This window comes from Natator depressus, chromosome 2 (assembly GCF_965152275.1).
Source record: "Natator depressus isolate rNatDep1 chromosome 2, rNatDep2.hap1, whole genome shotgun sequence".
Taxonomy (NCBI): Eukaryota; Metazoa; Chordata; order Testudines; family Cheloniidae; genus Natator; species Natator depressus.
The window spans coordinates 109,917,180-109,936,761 of record NC_134235.1 but is presented as its reverse complement, the minus strand read 5'-3'; the positions used below and the strand labels follow the sequence as shown (position 1 = coordinate 109,936,761).

General features: G+C 40.6%; 1 protein-coding gene across 4 annotated transcripts; it reads right to left on the bottom strand.

Moving 5' to 3' along the window:
• Positions 1–5,367: 5,367 nt before the first annotated feature.
• Positions 5,368–19,528, bottom strand: PAK1IP1 (PAK1 interacting protein 1). 4 transcript variants are annotated; one of them, XM_074944849.1, is made up of 10 exons: positions 19,373–19,528; positions 17,091–17,253; positions 16,272–16,392; positions 16,102–16,176; positions 14,811–14,863; positions 13,708–13,853; positions 13,525–13,622; positions 11,274–11,373; positions 8,198–8,333; positions 5,368–5,719 (listed from the first exon to the last, which is right to left on the bottom strand). In XM_074944849.1, exons 1-10 carry the CDS (start codon positions 19,433–19,435, stop codon positions 5,559–5,561), a joined length of 1,116 nt encoding a protein of 371 aa, XP_074800950.1. In that variant the 5' UTR covers positions 19,436–19,528; the 3' UTR covers positions 5,368–5,558. The 4 variants fall into 4 exon arrangements, with proteins under 4 accessions (XP_074800950.1, XP_074800953.1, XP_074800951.1 ...); XM_074944852.1 differs by having other exon boundaries at positions 5,369–5,719; positions 19,395–19,415; XM_074944850.1 differs by having other exon boundaries at positions 5,370–5,719; positions 8,207–8,333.
• Between the last annotated feature and the right edge of the window lie 54 nt (positions 19,529–19,582).

The following is a 19,582-nucleotide window of genomic DNA, read 5'->3' as shown; positions in this document are numbered from 1 at the left end:
CGCCCTCCCAGTACTGGATTTACCACGGCGCCCCGCCCCCCCCGCTCGGGCAGAAGCTTGGTGCTGCTGGCGCTGGGGCTCCGGCTGCAGCTGGGCAGCCAGGCTCCTGCCCCCAGCGTGCTCCGTTCCGCCCCTCCCCTCTCCCTGCCGCCGATCAGCTGTTTGCCGGCAGGGGGGGAGGGGGAAGAGCAGAGCCTCAGCACGCTCGGGGCGGGACCTTGGGGAAGGGGCTGGAATCGCGGCATACCCCCCCTCCAGCCCCCTACCGTGAGTACCCTCACGACCCCTGCCCACCCTGACCCCTGCACCCCCTCAAACACCCCAAGTCCCCGGCGCTGACCCTTGAACCCCCCCCAACAACTCCTGCACCCCCTACACCCCCAGCCTCCCCATACCCTGACTTCTGCACCCCCCCACATCCATCCTGAGCACCGAACAGTAGCTCCCGCACTCCCCACCTGCACCCCTTGCACCAAATAGGAGCTGCCCCAGGTAAACGTTCCACCCCCAACCTCCTGCCCCAACCCTGAGCCCCCTCCCTCACCCTAGCTCCTGGCCAGACCCCACACCCCAACATTTTTTTTTTTTTACAATATTTAGAAAGATTATTAAGTGGTCTGTAGAGATCCTCAGCAATTTTCAAGTGCTCTATAGAAAAATAAGTTAGACTACAAGAACAATCAAGGTACCTCACTTTATTTTCATCTACTTGCTATTACTGATAGGAGGAGGATGAAGGAAAAAAAGAATGAAAAACGGGTGCAGGGGCAGATAAGAGAGGAGTACTTGAGGCACCTTAGAGACTTAACAAATTTATTTGAGCATAAGCTTTCGTGAGCTACAGCTCACTTCATCGGATGCATGCAGTGGAAAATAGAGTGGGGAGATTTTATATACACGGAGAACATGAAACAATGGGTGTTACCATACACACTGTAACGAGAGTGATCAGGTTACAGTGTGTACGGTAACACCCATTGTTTCATGTTCTCCGTGTATATAAAATCTCCCCACTCTATTTTCCACTGCATGCATCCGATGAAGTGAGCTGTAGCTCACGAAAGCTTATGCTCAAATAAATTTGTTAAGTCTCTAAGGTGCCTCAAGTACTCCTTTTCTTTTTGTGGATACAGACTAACACGGCTGCTACTCTGAAATAAGAGAGAATGTTCTTTTTCTTGGCTAGGTCCCAAGGAGGGACAAACCAACCAACCACAATAGGTGCAGTTGTGATAAACAGATGATGGGCCATTGTGCCCAGTTCTTCTGATCACTGCTCAACATGTCTGTCTTATCAGAAGCTTCTCTCCTGGATTTGCTCAGTAAAACAGAAATAGGTCTTTACTATGGGTTTCATATAGACTGTACTTATTGTGATAAGAACATGCTATCAATGTACAGTGTGGGACATATGTTTCAGCTAAGAAGTGCTTACCTTGCAGAACTCTTTTTTTTTTAAAACACGTATATCTTCAGCCCTCACACTGGTTATTGCTGAATTACACTTGCTAAAAGTATCTGACAGGAGCATGTGGAAGAAAATGGTTGGTCTGTCACTGCATACACCTCTCAAAAAAAAAAAAAAAGGCTTAATGGATTTTGGTGAAACGTTTTTGTTGTTGTTTTTTAAAAGTCACCTCTGACCTAAAAAACAAACATGAAAAACATTTCTTTTCAGCCCAAAAGGAGTTTGAGAATGTTATCAATAACTTTATTTAATAATAAATAGAGAGACTGCAGTTGACAATAGGAGATTCATCTCAGACTTAACTAGGATAACTGCCACTGTAATGACTGCTGACTTATGGAAATTTTGTTGACTATCCAACTTTGGGCCTATAGTTAGCATAAAATGATTTATAGTTTATATACGCCTCTACAATTAGAGAGGTTAAAAAACTAGCGATGGGCCTAAGCAGAAACTCCAGATCCAAACCTCACCCACAAATTCTTAGGAAATTCATATCCAGACAATAACTTGATTACTGGGATCATATCTAGTAAACAGTATTATTCCACTGCAGCTCAGTCCTTATCAAAGTGTAACATATACATTTCAGATGTTATTGATTAGTAGTTTTTTTTCAATGTTTCTTCTGTCTAGTAATTAGCTGAAAGCCCAGTTACAGAAGACCCCTCTGGCCCTCATTAAATGCATTCACAAGTGTGGTAAGTGCAACAGTTTCTTCCACTATAGTAAGTATGCAACACTGGTAAAAAGGACACATTTGCTGAAGAAAGTGTTTTGCACTAACATTTCCTGCGAACACCTTGTGTACTGTGAGGTAAAATATATCCCAAAGACATATGAAGGATACAGAAAAACACTTCTTACAAACTACTAAGATTTAAACAAAACCACCTGAACAAGTGCTTAAACTATCTTCTCACTTTCTTCAATTCAATGGTACTACAGGGTTCAAAGAACCTGAGAGGTGTTGAATAGGAATTCAGAACGGACACCACATTTCAGGTTTCAAAGCAAAAAAGTGAGCAGTCCCAAACCAACACTGTACAGCACTGAACCTTTTCAGTAATATTAGAGTCAGAAACAGGCTATAGTCAGCATGAGTATACTTGCACCTGGGGCCATAGAATGTGGAGACATTTATGGAAGGGGGCTAACGTCATATAGTTCTTTAGGCCTAGATCCTGCAAAAATTTACATGTGAGCAATTCCACTGAAGACAATAGGTCTACTCATGTGCAGTAAGCAAGTTCAAAAGTCTTGGCAGGATAGGGTCTTAGCCAATAAACTCAAGTTTTTGATCCACAATCTTAAACACCTATATGCTTAATTTTTTGGGTAGAGATTAATCTGCATATTTCCATATTGCAGTGTTTGTGAAAATTCATCCTACATATTTAAAAAACCAAAATTGCTATCTACTAGTCTACATGTATAAATGGCATCCATCACCTCAGCCCATAGACATATTAAATAGAAATAAAAATAGACATCTGAAAATACTATACAAAATATAGTTCTAAAAGAACCATACATAACTCTCAATATCTGCCACTAAAATGGCCTAGCAGTCAGTTAAAAGTTTGATTGGATATATTTCACACTGCACCCTCAAATGGATCAGGCTTATTTTATATAGGTAAAAGCTTTGTATAAAACCAGAAGCTTCTAAAAACTATTTTAGGCCTTAATGTATATTCAGAGTTATGCAAGTTTAAATAAACGTGTGACTTTAAACTGTCCCTGTGAAGCTAAGCTAAATCAATATAAACCAGGTTTAAAAATCAAATTAACACAGACAGGGTTTAGTTCAACTAAATAAGGGAAAAAGTTACAAAAGATTAACATAGATCCCCACTCCAAGAGCACATTGCCACCATAAAGTGAAAGATCCTAGCAGAGTCCAGATGATGTTTGTTTTGCTTTTGTGTCAGAGGACCCTTTAGTGCTCAGGCAGAGTCAGGCTGCTGTGCTAAAATACTTTACAGGTTTTATTTTATGTCCCCCCCAAGATACACTGCATTCCTTTTCCAGTGTGGCCCCATTCATTCTGTTGAGTTTTCCTACCCCTTCAATACTAATCTGGTCCTCTACATTCAGGTTAATCAAATTTTTATATAGAGTAGAGCAGGGGTTCTCAACCTTTTTCTTTCTGCGGCCCCCACCAATGTGCTATAAAAACTCCACAGTCCACCCGTGCCACAATACCTGGTTTTCTGCATATAAAAGCCAGGGCCGGTGTTAGGGGGTAGCCACAGGCGCCCCAGTGAAGCTACATTGCTCAGGCTTCGGTTTCAGCCACAGGTGGTGGGACTCAGAGCCCCGGGTTTCAGTCCCAAGCAATGGGGCTTCGGCTTTCTGCCCTGGACCCCAGCAAGTCTAACACTGGCCCTGCTTGGTGGTGCCCCAGAAACCTGCTCGCGGCCCCCAGGGGTCCCTGGACCCCTGGTTGAGAACCACTGGAGTAGAGAACATTTCTGCTTTAGTGCCTATTGTCAGGCATGATTCTTATTTTGACTGAACATTCTCTGCTCACTTTCCTTTAAAGATAGGTGGAATTATGCCCAGTACGAATACTTAGCACAATGGTATAATGGTTCATCAGGGAGACAACTTTACGTACATAATAAATACTATTCTCTCTCTGTTTTACACAATAAATCTCAGAGCACAGACTTGATAAACATTTTTAGGGGAGAAAAGGAGAAGGAAAGAAATTAATGTAAGCTTTTCCAACTTAACTAATTTATATTAGATTTCTTTGAACATAAAGATTTAAAACATATAGGACATCTTAAAGTTGTTCTAGCCCACTTCCTATTAACACTGGCATTTCAACAGCCTGAGAGTAAATGTAAATACTTGTAAAATGCCTGCATAAAAGTTACCAAAGTGTTTGTTTCAATGAAAAAAAGAAGAGGAGTACTTGTGGCACCTATGCATCCGATGAAGTGAGCTGTAGCTCACAAAAGCTTATGCTCAAATAAATTTGTTAGTCTCTAAGGTGCCACAAGTCCTCCTGTTCTTTTTGCGGATACGGACTAACACGGCTACTACTCTGAAACCTGTTTCAATCAAGTAAACCAACTCCTGGAAAAAAGAGGACATAAACAGAGTTGAATTTATGGACACAGGCCTTTTTAAAATTAAAGACTTGAAATAGTAGAAGGCAAAAAATATACAATTTGCTTTTTACACCCTCTTTTCATTGCTGTCTTAAGGGTTAAACACAAGTTTTCTTTTTGTGAATATATGAAGGATATTTTTGGTAGTTCTATTTTTATGACATCATGGAGTATATATTGTCTAAAGATAACCCTTAAAGTGATAAAGGCAGGCACATTTTTTTAGTAAAAATATCCAGCCTAGTAGGTGTATTTAAAACACAGTTTTCCCTGAATTATATAAAAAACTGGTCCCTTCCAAAATTAAGTCCTCCTAGATACAAGTGCCCAAACACTGTGGAAGATCTTTATGGGCTGCCAGTCCTGTTGCAAACAATTTAACATTGTAGAAATGGTTAACTGCAGACATTTTCATTGTACATTTCACTGAAACCTATTTTCAAGTTTTAATTATTTAATTATTAAATAATTTAATTAATTATTAATTAATTTAATAATTTAATTTAATAATAATTAATTATTATTAATTATAATAATTATAATTATTATTATAATAATTTAATTATTTAATTATTAAAACGAGAAAATCCAAGTATATTAATGCAGAACTGCAGCAATTTTTGTAGTTTTAAACTGAATTTCAGAACTGTTCAAAGAGAATTTTTATACTATACTTGATATAATTAAAAACATAAATTAGATATACATCATTATGCGTTTACCTCTGAATGGTATATTTCAAGAAAAGTTAGTACCATCAGATTTGCCACCTTCCAAAATTCTGAATGGTCATTTACCAATGTAGAAAAATTTTCTACTCCCAAAATTAGATAGTTTCAGAAATATGTGCCCTGTTGAGATGGCAAAAAATGGCTTGAGTAGAAGTGATAGGTGTAAAAAATGGTTACAGCGATAACGAAATTTACTAATATCAGCTTATTATTTGAGCGGTAAAGAGGTTACATTCATTTTGAGCTCTGTAGTTTCGTTTTCTTCTTTTGCTGTGCACCTTCTGATTTTCGTTTCTTGGGCGTCACTTGCCTATCTCCCTTTGCTGATTTATCACTATCATCAGTCCAACAAACTTTCTTTTTCCTAGTTATCAATGGCTGTTCATCTTCATTTACTGAAACAAAGCAGAACGTTATTCATCATGAGTTTTTAAGTTCAATATTTGAAATCTCTGCTGGCATGAAGTACATATTTATTTCCCCCCATTTAAAAAAGAAATTGAAACAGAATGAGCTCTATAATCTATTTTAGTGGAAGAGAGGAGAGTGCCATGTATGTTACTTGGTATGCAATGTCCAAATATCAAATGAGCAAGTAAATGTATTTTAGATGGTCATGCAGGACTGCCAAGTAAAAAAATACTGGGCTAGATTTTCTAAGTTAGACCCATGATATTGGGTAAATACATCTGTCCACACCTACACACCTGACATGCAAGTCACCTATTAGAGACGCAAAACTGCATTGAAAATCTGACCCAACAGGTTTAAGAACCCGTGCACAGCATACTGCCAGTCAAAACCAGTACCCTAAAAGCCTGAGCATTTTATTTACCTAAATATTACCACATTAATTCTTACTTAAAGGTGCTTAGAGAACACTGCAGAAAATTAAGATTTTGGTCAGACTAGCTGTGACCCTCAGAACACCCCAATGCCAGATGGCCAGGGCCTCCCTGGTATATAACAGTAAATCTCAGCTGTCCTGACTAGCTCAATGAACTTCACACACTTGTCATAATATTAATTTAAAAGGTATCTTGTAGTGTATCATTGGAAAACCAATAACCCTGCTGGTCATTAATATCACTGTGAAATGTGTGCAACCAGTGGTTCTCAAACTTTATTATTGGTGACCCCTTTCACATAGCAAGCCTCTGTTTGCGACTCCCCTTTTAAATTAAAAACACTTTTTTACACATTTAACACCATTATAAATGCTGGAGGCAAAGTGGGGCTTGAGGTGGAGGCTGATAGCTTGCGACCCCCCCTGTAATAACTTCATGACCCCTGAGGGGTCCCGACCCCCAGTTTGAGAACCCCTGCTGTAAGCAGACAAAAGAGAAAGGCCAACACCTCTTTGGCTCAACTGCAGATTGAACCAGGTGTGACAAGGACAATGAGCCATTAATTTGCCTCGGAGATTTCAGGAATATCATTTGCATTGTAAATCTCAGGAAACTGAGAAATTAACACGGCATCAGGTCCCTGGTGGAGACAGAATGTTGAGCCCCCAGGAAGGCTTCTTGGCTTTGAAGACAAAGACAAACTTTGGAGATATAAGGAGTTGCGACAAGACTTTGGGATATTCATCACCCAAGACAGCAAAGAAGCCAGCGCTTTGTATCTATGAAAGATGGATCCTCCTGTTACAAGAGGCGGCAAAATGCTGACAAAAGAACTATGTTAGGCAAAAGCCATATCTTGCTAGAATTAAGTTGTCAACACTGGAAAGCGTGTTCTTTTTGTTTTGTTTGTAGCCCTTTCAGACCTCTTTCACTTTTGTTTGAAATCACTTAAATCTATGTTTTTTGTTAATAAACTTATTCTCCGTTTTACTACGAACCATCTGTGCTGTGTATTATGGTGGAGTGCGATCCCCCCCGCTGAGCTGACAAGCTGTTTTGTGTACTGGCTTTTTGGAGGCAGCGAACTTGCCGTTATCTCTGTGAGTGTCCAGTAAGAGGGACTGGACACTGCAGGGGAGATGGTTTTGGGGAGACTTGGGACTGGAAGGTTGTTGAGTCACCCTACAAGGAGCACCCTACTGGTGGAAGCCAGGGTGAGACCATTATACTATAGCATGCTGCTGGTGTCAGGGCTCTGAACCAAACCTGCACTCCAGAGGCACCCAGGGTTACAGGGCAGACAGTGACAGAACCCATTAGTGGTCTGGGTGGACATCCAAAGTGTCAGACTGGCATGTTTCAATAATACAGTCAGCAAGTAGTGTCATGTGTATTTGAGAAAACTGTATATTTTTAGCTGGGAAAACTTAATCCTTCAAGTGGGTTCCATTTGAAAAGTGATTCTGCAAAATGCCGTTATATGGTTGCTTATTTATTGCGTCTTCAGTAGTTCTGGCATTACTGCTCCAGACTGAGCCCTGGTCTACAGTGGGGGGGCCGGGGGAATCGATCTTAGTTATACAACGTAGCTGAAGTCGACGTACTTAGACCTACTCACCGCGGTGTCTTCACTACGGTAAGTTGACTGCTGCCGCTATTCCGTTGACTCCACTTGCGCCTCTCGCAGTGGCAGAGTACAGGAGTCGACGGGAGAGCTCTCGTGGGTCGATTTATCGCGTCTAGACTAGATGGGATAAATCGACCCCTCCTGGATTGATCGCTGCCTGCCGATCTGGCGGGTAGTGTAGACATACCCTGAGAGAGTATTAGGCCAGAAAGTTTGCACCGTCTATCAGTATGATGCCCTAAATAAGTGCTATCATGTCCTTTAGTTTTAAGAGCACCACATTCATCCACAAAAACATGCAATAAAAACTCCTACCTGCTCTCGTATTTTCTATTTTCTCACTATATTAATAGCACCTAAATAGGACTTATTTTCAACATAAAATAATCAGGATCCACCTCTGTTACCATAAGAAGAGGTTGCAGTGTTGTCAGGGTTCTCTTTGGTTTCTGAAGTTCTGTCTAGCCATACTGCTAGACATGTAAGCCTGGCTTTGGTATTGACTTCACATAGCAAAGATGGGCTATCCTGGATCTGAGGAAAATATAGAAACAGATTCATTAAAAGGTTATTTCAACATAGTTTAAGTCACTTAACCTGTACATCTACTTTTAAGGCTTTATATCTCCATGCCACAACTGTTAACTGTAGTTTTGTAATGCTGTCAGACAGATGGCTGCCTTAAGGGTACATCTTGAGGGGCAAGACAGGTGTGTTTTTTAATTACATTGGTTCCACTGAGAGAGCTCAACACAACTCAAATCATTAGTTGGCTGGCTGTAGCCTGGGTGAATCTTGGCTACAACAACGCTTGCTAGTTTTCAACTTAATCGGGCTCAATGGTGTTAAGCTAATATGACTGAAATATATCCCACCCCCCGTTTATTTCCTCAAATACAGGGTTACAACTGGTTACAAGTAACATGGTTCAGTATATGTGCACACAGCAGTTTTCTGTGATCACAATCACATTTGTGTATCTACATCTACCATACTGCTTAACTGTGTTTGTATCAGTGCGCTTTGGGACAATCTGGGCAAACATTCCATAATATCTCATCAAGACAAAGTGTGTCCTGAGGGGACACGCAATAGCAGCCCATGAAGCACTGCACTTTGGAATGTCCTACCACACAGAGAGCTGGGAGGAGGAAGGAGCAGGCCCACCAGTTACGTAAACATGTTTAGGACAGCTGCTCTTGGGGGAAAAAGCACACTGAACCAGTAACAGTAAAACAACCATGTGCCAGCCTCGGTCTCTGGCTGAAGCCAAACAAACGCTGTTAGCTGCCATGGTTGCTCAGCTTTAACAATACTGTTGGAATCTTGGAATGTGAACTTCTTGGATCAGGGATTGTCTTTTGTGTCATTTGTACGGTGCCTAACACAATGAAGCCCTCTTCGCGGTCCTTAAGTGCTACAGTAATAACAATAATGATGAAAAAAAGTGAGGACACAACCCACAATTAGAGCCAACCAAGGCAATAATTGGCTACAAACTTGGTTAAAAATTGTAGTGAGGACGGGCCCTATCACATTTCAATGAAGAATGAATAATTTATAAACCTTGGCTAACTACAGTTACTAAAACTGTTCACCTTTTGCATCCTGGGAAAAGGCATTCGGATAAAAATGCAAGACACATTCTGAAGTGATTTTTTTTTTCTGCTTTGACAAAAAATAAAATGTTTGAATGAACACTGGAATAAAAGTGCTCAATATAAAATTGAAATGCCTGGTGTATCACCATCTTTGATTTTTTTCAGTCAAGACTGTATTTTTCCCCTCTTGAAAACAAAAAGTAAATAATATATTTTGTGTTTTTAAAGAATGGTGTTAGTCACCAACATTACAAAAGATTATAGTAACCACCAAAGCATAAAAGATTGATTAGAAAGCTATAAGAGTGGCCAGTTAGAAATCAGGGAGAGCATAACCTTGCACGAGATGGAGGGTGAAGTTACTTGAGAATTTCAGAGATTTTTTTTTAAAATCACCACTAAAAATTAAAAGTTTTAAAGTTATAGTAAGAGGAACTGATAGCCAAAAGATCTAAGTGCGCATATATATATAAAAATTTGCCGATAAACATGGTGTGGAGGAAGTTCATAATTTCTAGTTTGCAAACAGGTTTATTCAATATTTAAAAATAATTTATAAATGCATGTGTGACACTGCACCCCATATTCTTCACCATATTATTATGACATAATCATAATGATTTTTTGCAAGATAAGTCATGTGAGGTGTCATTGGAAAGGTTATCGTTTGCTGAATATGATTATCCTATTTGCATGCATGTTTCATTTTTGTATCCAAAGTTATTAATATTGACTATATATCTATTTCACATGTAGCTATTCCTGGGCAACACCTACTAGGTAAAATGCTGTCAGTCTAGATAGCTGGCTGGCAAGGGCCCATTCAGGTTAATGAGCCATTAAGAAGAAACAATAGGCCTTAGGAGACACTTATCTCCCACCTGGAGAGCCTTCCTGAGGACACTACAGACAGCCTCCAAGTAATGGCTGCTGTGACAGGGACATCTGACCAGGTCACCTGGTGCTGGTCTCCACCTTGGGATATCAGTATTTTTCCATTGACTGGCATGGGGAAACAAATTCTGAAACAGGGGAGTGACATCATCTTGGTTCTTCACTGACTCCCAACCCAAGAAGACTCCTGGAAACACCTAAGGAACAAAGACTGAGCTGGGGGAAGTGCTGGACCCAGGATAAAGGGATTTTTAGCCTGTGAATGGAACATCTGGGGATTCCAAGCTATAAACTAGTACAGCTTGCCCCCTAAAAATCTCAGCCTGCTTGTACCATCACTTAGGGTGAGAATTTGCTATTCGTATCCAATCTCTTTAGTTTAGTATATTAAGCTTAGTTTGTGTTTTTGTTTATTTGCAAGGTAATCTGCTTTGATCTGTTTGCTATCCCTTCTAATCACTTAATCTATCTTTTTCAGTCAATAAACTTGTTTTTGCTGTATCTAAAACCAGTGTGTGGGAGTCATAACTCAGGGCATAAAGCTATTTTATATTCCTGTCCACACTGAGGGACGGGTCGAATTTCATGAGCTTACGCTGTACAGTTCCCTGCATAGCACAAGATGGTATAATTTTGGGTTTATACTTCAGAGGGGGTGCATGCCTGAGTAGCTGGGAAGTTCCCTAAATGAAGCATTCCCATGCAGGGCTGATCACAGTGTCTGCATGTAACTGCAGCTGGGTGTGTCCATACCTGTATGTGTGCTGGTGAAAGTGCAGGCTGGAGCCTGGAGAGAGCGCTTGTCACAGCAATACAGTGTAAAGGGAGCCCAGGCTGGTGGGTTGGGGAGGCGCTGTGGTACCCTAGTTCCAGGAGGTACCCCGGTGGGGGAACCCGGCACAGCATGCTTTTTAAAAACCTAATGTTCACTTGTAAATTAGTTCTCCACAATTTTTCCATGAGTTGTTAATGTACTAACCTTATCGAGTTCAAGATTCCACAATTTAATGTATCCATCACTGGATGCAGTAATTATAACCTGTCGTCCTCCTTTTTCAAAACTGTAGATGTCTTTTATTCTAGAACAAAATATAATACCTGGATACTTAATAGCATGACAGGTGGCTTCAACTAATAAGGACAGATGGTAAGAAGTTGTCAGAAATTAAAAATCAAGAGAGAACATTCTACATGTCATATAGAGAGCCACAAACTATGGATGCTTCATGTGAATATTTTTGATTCAGGCATGTAAGATACAGTTCATGCACAGGACTAATCTGTTTTGTATTCTGCCATTTGGAGCAATATGTGCCTTTGAAAAATTCATGTTGAGGGCTGTTAGGACCCTGATTCAGGAAAGCATGTGAGTGCTTAATTTTAAGCACATGCTGAACACCCATTGACATCAACCGCACTTTAGCATATGATTAAGTGCTCTGCTGAATTGGCACCTAAATTAAGACAGAGTGCTAGATATTTCTTTAATGATAAAAGGTACATATAAGACTCCCTTTTTACTGGCTTGGAGTCCAACTGTGCTATTTTACATGGGTGTCTATTTGGACACCAGTGCAAGATTATAAATTGGTAACAGCCTCTTAGTCAATGCTTATGGGGATTCAGTAAAGAAAAAAAGAGACTCCTTATGCCATTTTTTAAATTTTTATTTACAGATTTAAAGGCCAGAAGGGACCACTGTGATCATCTAGTCTGACCGCTTATATAACAAAGGCCATAACTTTCCCCAAAATAATTCCTAGAGCACATCTTTTAGAAAAACATCCAATCTAAAAATTAGCATTGATGGACAACTGTTTGTTAGTATCTGGTGTTAAGCAAGACTCATGACTGCTTTGTGGAGAAGACCAGGAAAAGGTGCAGACACTACCAAAACAACTAAGTACTGGTACATGTTTGTCAAAACACCTGTGTGGATATTGTGGCTTGGGCTGGAGATCGGGTTCTCAAACTTGAGGGTTGAGGTGGACTTCAGACCCTGACCATGTCAAAGCAACCTCTACACGGCTATGTTTAGTGCGCTAGTGCGAGCCCCGCTAGCATAGGTCTGTGGACCTGAGCTGAAAGACTCACTCCCACAATAAGTGTAGACATACCCACTGTGTTTTAGAACAGAAGCACATTCTTCCAATGCAATTTGTTCCACCTCTTTTTCTGCTGTCTCCATCCTTTCTTGGCAATTTATACTTCAAACACACCTCCCTCTCCTTTCTTACATGCTTTGACTATCAGTGAAATGTTGAACAATATAGATGATTAAATCATTATTATTGGGCATCTAAGCTGAGACCATTTAGATGAACGGAGCAGTTCACACCTCTCCAAGCTATAATATGCCTGCACCTGCAGAGAACTGGAAACATCTCTGCATCGGTTTACATTTGTTTCGCTTGTTTTCAAGGTTCTCTCCTCAACCACAAGGGCTTGAAATTTTAATTAAAACAAAAACAAGAGTAAGTTGAGATTCTGGAGAACAAGATAAAAAAATGCTAAGTACCATTTGGCATCCTGGTGCCAAGGATAGATTAGAAATGAAAAACCTGAAATCCTTACCACTGTTAAAAAGTAATTCCTCGAGAACTGATTTGAGGCACACTGGTGGGACAAAATAGGTAATTGTGCAATTCTTGTGCTGTGCTATAACTATTTTATGGATAAAAAATCAGAATCTGGAGGTATAAATCCATTTCTCTTTAGAATACATCCACGAAAGATGTGAGCGCAAACTCTTGTTGGAAAACATTGGCATGACAATTTAAAATCACGTACACACAGCATACTGTATTTAACATATATAAAAAGACTTGCTTGCATATTTTCCATTTTGCTGTCCTTCCTCCCAAGGCTTTTATATGGTATGTGGATAGTCCCTTCCACCTGACAAGGGGCTGACATGGATCCATCCAGACCATATTATTGTCAAAATCATCATATATCCAGTGGGTAGGTATTAAAATAAATCTGACACCGGGATTCCTTGATGTTTCATATAAAAAGAGGTGTACACTCACACTCAGTGAGAATGCACAAATCTGTATTGAATTTGCAACTCCGTACATCAGAAACAAGGCAGTCTACTTTCTATTTTAAAAATAAAAATAAACTGTATTAAGCCAAGATGTTCTGAATGCTGCCACTAACCAGGTAGTAGTGTGTATTCAACACTGCCATAAATTTTAAAACAATTTAACAGGACAAATATAAAATACCTGTTTTCATGAGCTTTAAATTCACAAAGGCACTTTTGTGAGTCACAATCGTACAGTCTTATAACTTCATCATCTCCGGCAATAGCAAGAACAGAATCCTTGAAGATGAAGAGAAGAAAATGCAGATGAGGCTAAAGTAATTCAAACAAGTTAGCTTTCCACCCCCTTCTTTTATGTACTTACTGTTATAAATCTAACTGAAGAAATTCTTTTCTCAGTTGTGATGGCACCACTGACAGATGCTGTTTCAAGTTTGTAGACATCCACTTTATTAGTTACGACCACCACATACTTCTCTCCACTAGGAGACCATTTAACTATGTGTGCATCTGAACAATTTTAAGTAAAAAACAACCAGAAAGAATGTAAGTTTTGCCTTAATAATAATTTTAAAACTCTGAATCTCATTCTTGACATCTTCACTCTGCAATCTTTAACATGCAATGTATATGACACCAATCCTGCAAATATTTATGCCAATGCTTAATTTATTATCAGGAGCAGTACTATTAACTTCAATGTTACTCATAGTAGTAAACGTAAGCATGTGCATGTGTGTTTGCAGGACAGGGGATTATATTACCACCCGGAAGGGGAAATCATATCAAATCTTCATATTTACTGGAATAAATCTCCTCGTAGCAAAACAGATTTTTAAAAACATTGTTAGGTCCCAAAATTTAGGTTTTGTAAAAACAAGCCTTTACAAAACCCTACCAAAAATCAATGTTCCAAAGAACTAAAAACAGAAACTTCCAATAAAGAGTTATATTTTAAAAGAAACATTTTTCTGTAGTCTTTGCAACCCAAATTCATATTAGCGCATAAGAATCTAAAAGTGAAAATCTTTAGAAACTGTCTAGTCTATTTTTAATGTCCAAGCTGAAATAAATGCAGAAAGTAAACAAGTAACACAAATACTACTACTACCACTAACAGAATACATAGCAAATTATGTTTTTTAATTTTTCCGTTTTGATCATCTAAAGTGTTATAATTAAAAGAGGTACAGAAAAAAAAAGATTTTTAGCCTTATTTCTTTGAGGAAAGAAATAAGATTTCTGCTGTAGTATTACTATACCCTGTCCATTGCAATTTCTGTATTCAGGACATGCGCCTTTGATCTTTAGTAAAAGGTAGAGCAGAGTGAATTAATTAAAAAGTCAAACATTTGCAAGTCAAAGGCTACCCTAGTGTAACTTTTAAACAAATATGCACATACACAGAAGGAACTCATCTAATTTTAGTTTTAATAAATATTTTGCAGATTAGATTGACACACTCACTTTGCTTCAGATTTTTGATGAAGGCAGATCGTCCTTCTACAAGATTCCATGTTCTGTAAAATACCAAAAAGGGATTGAATATGCATCACTTAAAATAGCACAGAGAAATTAAAGTACCATTTACTAACCATTGGTAAGGCTATGTTTTAGCCATGGGTATTTTTAGTAAAAAAAAAAAAGTCATGGACAGGTCACGGACAGTAAACAAAAATGAATGGCCTGACTTGTCCATGACTTGTACTTTATACTCCTGACTAAATCTTGGGTGCTCTGGAGGTGGGGCTTCGGGGGCACCACAGGTGCTCTGGGACTGCTGCTGGTGTTGGGGAGGGAAGGGGGGCGGGAGCAGCATGTGGCCGGGGACCCCATTCACACAGCCTGGAACCACTGCTGGTGCTCAGGGGAGGGGAGGGAAAGGAGGGGAAGCACAGCCCGGGACTGCCACTGGCGCGCAACGGGGCGGGGGGAAGGGGGTGGCAGCATGTGCCTGGGACTGCTGCTGGCGCTGTTCTTTAAAAGAATATTTTAAAATGCTGTTGCTATTTTTAAAAATGTAACAGTCTGCACTCCTGTCTGGAGCAGGCCATCCAGTCCTCCTCTCAACACCAATCTCTTAGCTTTGTATTCTTCCCTGAAAGGTTGGCACTTGTTCCACATGCAACTGACATCACTCTTGAGGCTAACAGAAGACGTCAATCTAGCAGTTTGATAAAGGTGGGCTTCCCTACTCCTTTGGGTTAAAAGGCCAGTTTTGTATACTACAGAGTCAACAGGATGAATATTAACTCTTTAATATTTCAATGGAGCTAAGAGGAAATTTCAAAGTGCTAGGTACAGCTACGCTATAGAAACTTCACAAGTATAGCTATATTACCATAACTATGACCCCCTAGTATTGATGCAGACTAGATTGATGGAACGCCTCCTCCCTGAATGATGGTTGCTACGTTGACGGAAACCCTCTTCCATCAACATAGCTACATCTACGCTGGGGGTTAGGTTGGCATAGCTAAATCGGTCAGAGGTGTGTGGGTTTTTTTAGAATCCCTGACTGACATAGCTATGATGACCTAATTTAAGTGTAGGCTAAGGCACAGAGGTACTAAGTGAAATTAAAAGGTACATATTGATAGACCAGGAATCCTGCAAGTGTGAAAACATACACAGTTACATAGGTTAACTGACAGCAGCATCACAGATGCTTCCCTAATCCTTGCTTCACATTCTTATAATTCAATGAGATAATTTAGTAAATTTCACTAAATAAGATTTTCAGCCAATTTTGACTCACCTTAATGTTTTGTCTGTTCCTACTGACAAAGCTAATTTTCCAGAAGGGTGAATAGAAAGAGATGTCACATGCCCTCTAATAAAGTCAACAACAAAAAAAGTTAATCATGTATTTTCTTTGTCACATAAATAACCAAAAATATCTAAAAAGAAGCAGTTCAGAAGACTCACTTATGTGCTTTAATGGATTTCAGACATTCCCATCTCTTTGTGTCCCAAATACAAATTAATCCATCTTCTGCTCCACTTAATAAGTGTGCATTCCCATAGAACTCCAGGCAAGTTATCGTGCCTACAGATCAAGATCAGCACTATTAATCTACGTTATGACATCTTGAATAAAAATACTACACAAAAAATAGTTTTATATAAAACGTCAAGATATGCACTTAAAAACATGCTAATATTTTAAAACTTAATTGCATAATTTCCAATAAAAAGTCACACACATGAAATTATATTTTGAAGTTCAAAATGAAAGTCACTTAAATTGTTTTCATTTTGCCTCACACCTATAACACAGATACCTTTTTACATAATACATGTCTAGGAATTACAACATTGTAAGCACACCTCATACATTATTTGCAAAACTAACGCATGCACAAAACATGCAGCAATACCTCTGTATCTGTGAAAGAACAGACTGCTTCCAGCATCCAAACATGCTAGCCTTTTGTTCTACTTGTTAGATGAAACCTGGCTTACTTACTACATATTTCTTCATAAAAATAAGTTTAATTACCATATTTAAAAATCACTGATGCCCCTCTCTTGTCCTTGTCTGTAGTAGCATACAATTTTGAATTCTGTCTGATCCCTTACTCTCTAATGTAAGTCACATTTATTTATATGCATTTAATAATTCCTTAATCTATTTCAAATGTATCTCAACTAAGGCACCATTAAAAATTGACAGTTCTCTGTTACAGAAACACACCCATTAGTAAATCATGTAATTAATACCTCTAAAAAGAAAAGTTCCCTTACCATTATGATGAAGCAATGCCCCATGTTCTATTTTCTTTTTCATGTCATATATTTGGATTGTTTCATCTCTACTACCAGTGACTACATATCTGTTATTCACAGCTACTGCTGATAATGAGGCAGTGTGGGCATGATGGGTAAAGTCAGGGATAGGCATCCAGTTCTGAAAACAAAATATAAAATGAACCTTTTTTGAAACACAACCAGTGTGATATGTTCTAACTTGTCTATGATCAGATTATAAATATCACAGTATAAGACTAATTTTGAAATAGCAAAAACTAGCCATGCTCATTTTGCCAAACATACAAAAATGTTCTATTCTGTTACAAATCTAATGGGAACCTGTGAAGGAAGTTTCCTAGTGGTCACTGTGTGACTAGACCATTAACCTAACAACTCAGACATATTGCTCTAAAGAAGCAACAAACTCAGAAGACCAAGGAGGAAGCAGCAGAATATACTAAGCTTTTGGCTAAGAGAATGAGGGAGGCCAAAGAAAAACGCCAGGAGCAGACAGCCAAGAGACGACGACTGTCCTCATTGAGGGCCTCTACATCTAAATCTGAGTCAAGCCAAAAGTAAAACATGTAAATGATTAAGAAAATAAATCTTTTATGGTGACCAACCCCCCCCCCCCCCCACAACTTCTCCACTCTTCAGAGCTTCCCTTGTGACTAGTGATGCAGATGGATTGGTGCTGTGTGGAAAGAGGTTCTATGGTTTCCAGAAGAAAGAGACAAGTTGAGGCTCTTAGGAAAATCCAAGCCAGTCCTCCCCTTTCTCCTTCAGCACTTTGGCAATGACTGCCTAGGAAGGAGTACTGCGGAAAGGAATCAAGGGGTTATTCAGTGGATCACAAGCTAAATGAGAGTCAACAGTAACACTGTTGCAGAAAAAGCAAACATCATTCTGGGATGTATCAGCAGGACTGTTGTAAGCAAGACATTAGAAGTGATTCTTCCAATCTACTCGGTGCTGATAACACCTCAACTGGAGTACTGTGTCCAGTTCCGGGAGATACATTTCAGGAAAAAAGTGGACAAACTGGAAAAAGTCCAGCGGAGAATAACAAACATTATTAAAGGTCTAAAAAAATGTAACCTGTGAGGAAAGATTGGAAAAACTGGGTTTGTTTAGTTTGGAGAAAAGACGACTGGGGGGAGGCGGGGATGATAACAGTTTTCAAATACATAAAAGATTGTTACAAGGAGGAGGTGAAAAATTGTTCTCCTTAACCTCTGAGGATAGGACAAGAAGCAATGGGTTTACATTGTAGCAAGGGAGATTTAGGCTGGACATTAAGAAAAATGGGAGGTTATGGGATCTTTGTCAATGGAGGTTTTTAAGAACAGGTTAGCCAAACACCTGTCGGGAATGGTCTAGTTATTACTTTGTCCTGCCTTGAGTGCAGAGAACAGGACAAGCTGACATACTGAGGGCCCTTCCAGTCCTACACTTCTATGATTCTATATTCTTGACATCCCCCTCTCCACCCTTACTATACAGCCTTGATGCTTCCCTGGGTAGCTGAAGTAGAGGTGATAAATTGTGGAACTAATGTGCCATTAGTTGCAATCACACAGTTTATTCTGCAGGTATATTCCACCCCGCTGTGTCTGTCTTTTCTAGTTAGGGTGTAAACGCTTCAGAACACAGACCATCTAGTGTTCTATGTCTAGGCAATGCCCAGCAAAACAGAGCCCCATTCTGGGTTGGTTGTTAGGTATTAAGGACCACAATAAACGTACTAAATAATAATCATAACAAGTGTGGCGCTCTGTGCCCCTCTAGAGGTAGCTGGGCCAAAAAGAGTGTGGCTATGCCTACTGCAGCCGGGTAACTCGGGCGGCAAAGGCTCCTGCTTTTAGAGCCCCGCAGGGGACAGGGCCCCCAGGCATGTGGAGTTGCACCAGCATGTGGCTGGGTCCAGGGGCAGGAAGGGCTGGCAAGGAGCTGGCGACGGGCAGCGAGAGCGAGGCGCAGTGTTGGCTGCCTGTAGCGGGCACCAGGCAGGGCTCCCGGCACCCCCTGCTGCAAGCCGGGCCCCGGCGCTGATCAGATCAGCTGCGAGCAGCCCCGCCCGGCCCGGCTCACAGCTCGCTCCAAGCGCTCACCGCACCGGCCCCGGCTGCGAGCGCCCAGCAGGGGGAACCCCTCAGCGTCGCGGGCGCGCGGAACCACCCTGCTTAAAGCCCGCGTGCAGGCGGGCAGGCGTGCGCGCGCACCTCCGGGGTAAGTTACTGGGGGGCCCCCAGCAGCTGCCGCCCCGGCGCCGTTACCTCCCCCGGCCGCACTGCGAACCCGAAAAGAATCTGTTCGTAACAGCCGCCGACTAGCTCCATCTCCCCGCCGCGACCCGGGTCCTCTTCCCCCACGCTCGGAGGCGACGCCTGGGGTCCTTCCAGCCACCCGTCGCAGGGGCTGGCCACGCGCTGCCTGGGCCGGAATTGACAACGCCCGGACACCCCCGAGCCCCAGGCCCACCCCTC

Bases quoted from the DNA above. Each gene is read 5' to 3' on its own strand.
- PAK1IP1 (XM_074944849.1), bottom strand. From the start codon at position 19,435: ATGGAGCTAGTCGGCGGCTGTTACGAACAGATTCTTTTCGGGTTCGCA. The intron at 14,864-16,101 runs GTGAGTCAAAAT...GGTATTTTACAG, and splicing joins GGAACAGACAAAACATTAAG to AACATGGAATCTTGTAGAAG. The intron at 5,720-8,197 runs GTGGATCCTGAT...GCTTTGTTTCAG, and splicing joins CTCTTCTTATGGTAACAGAG to TAAATGAAGATGAACAGCCA.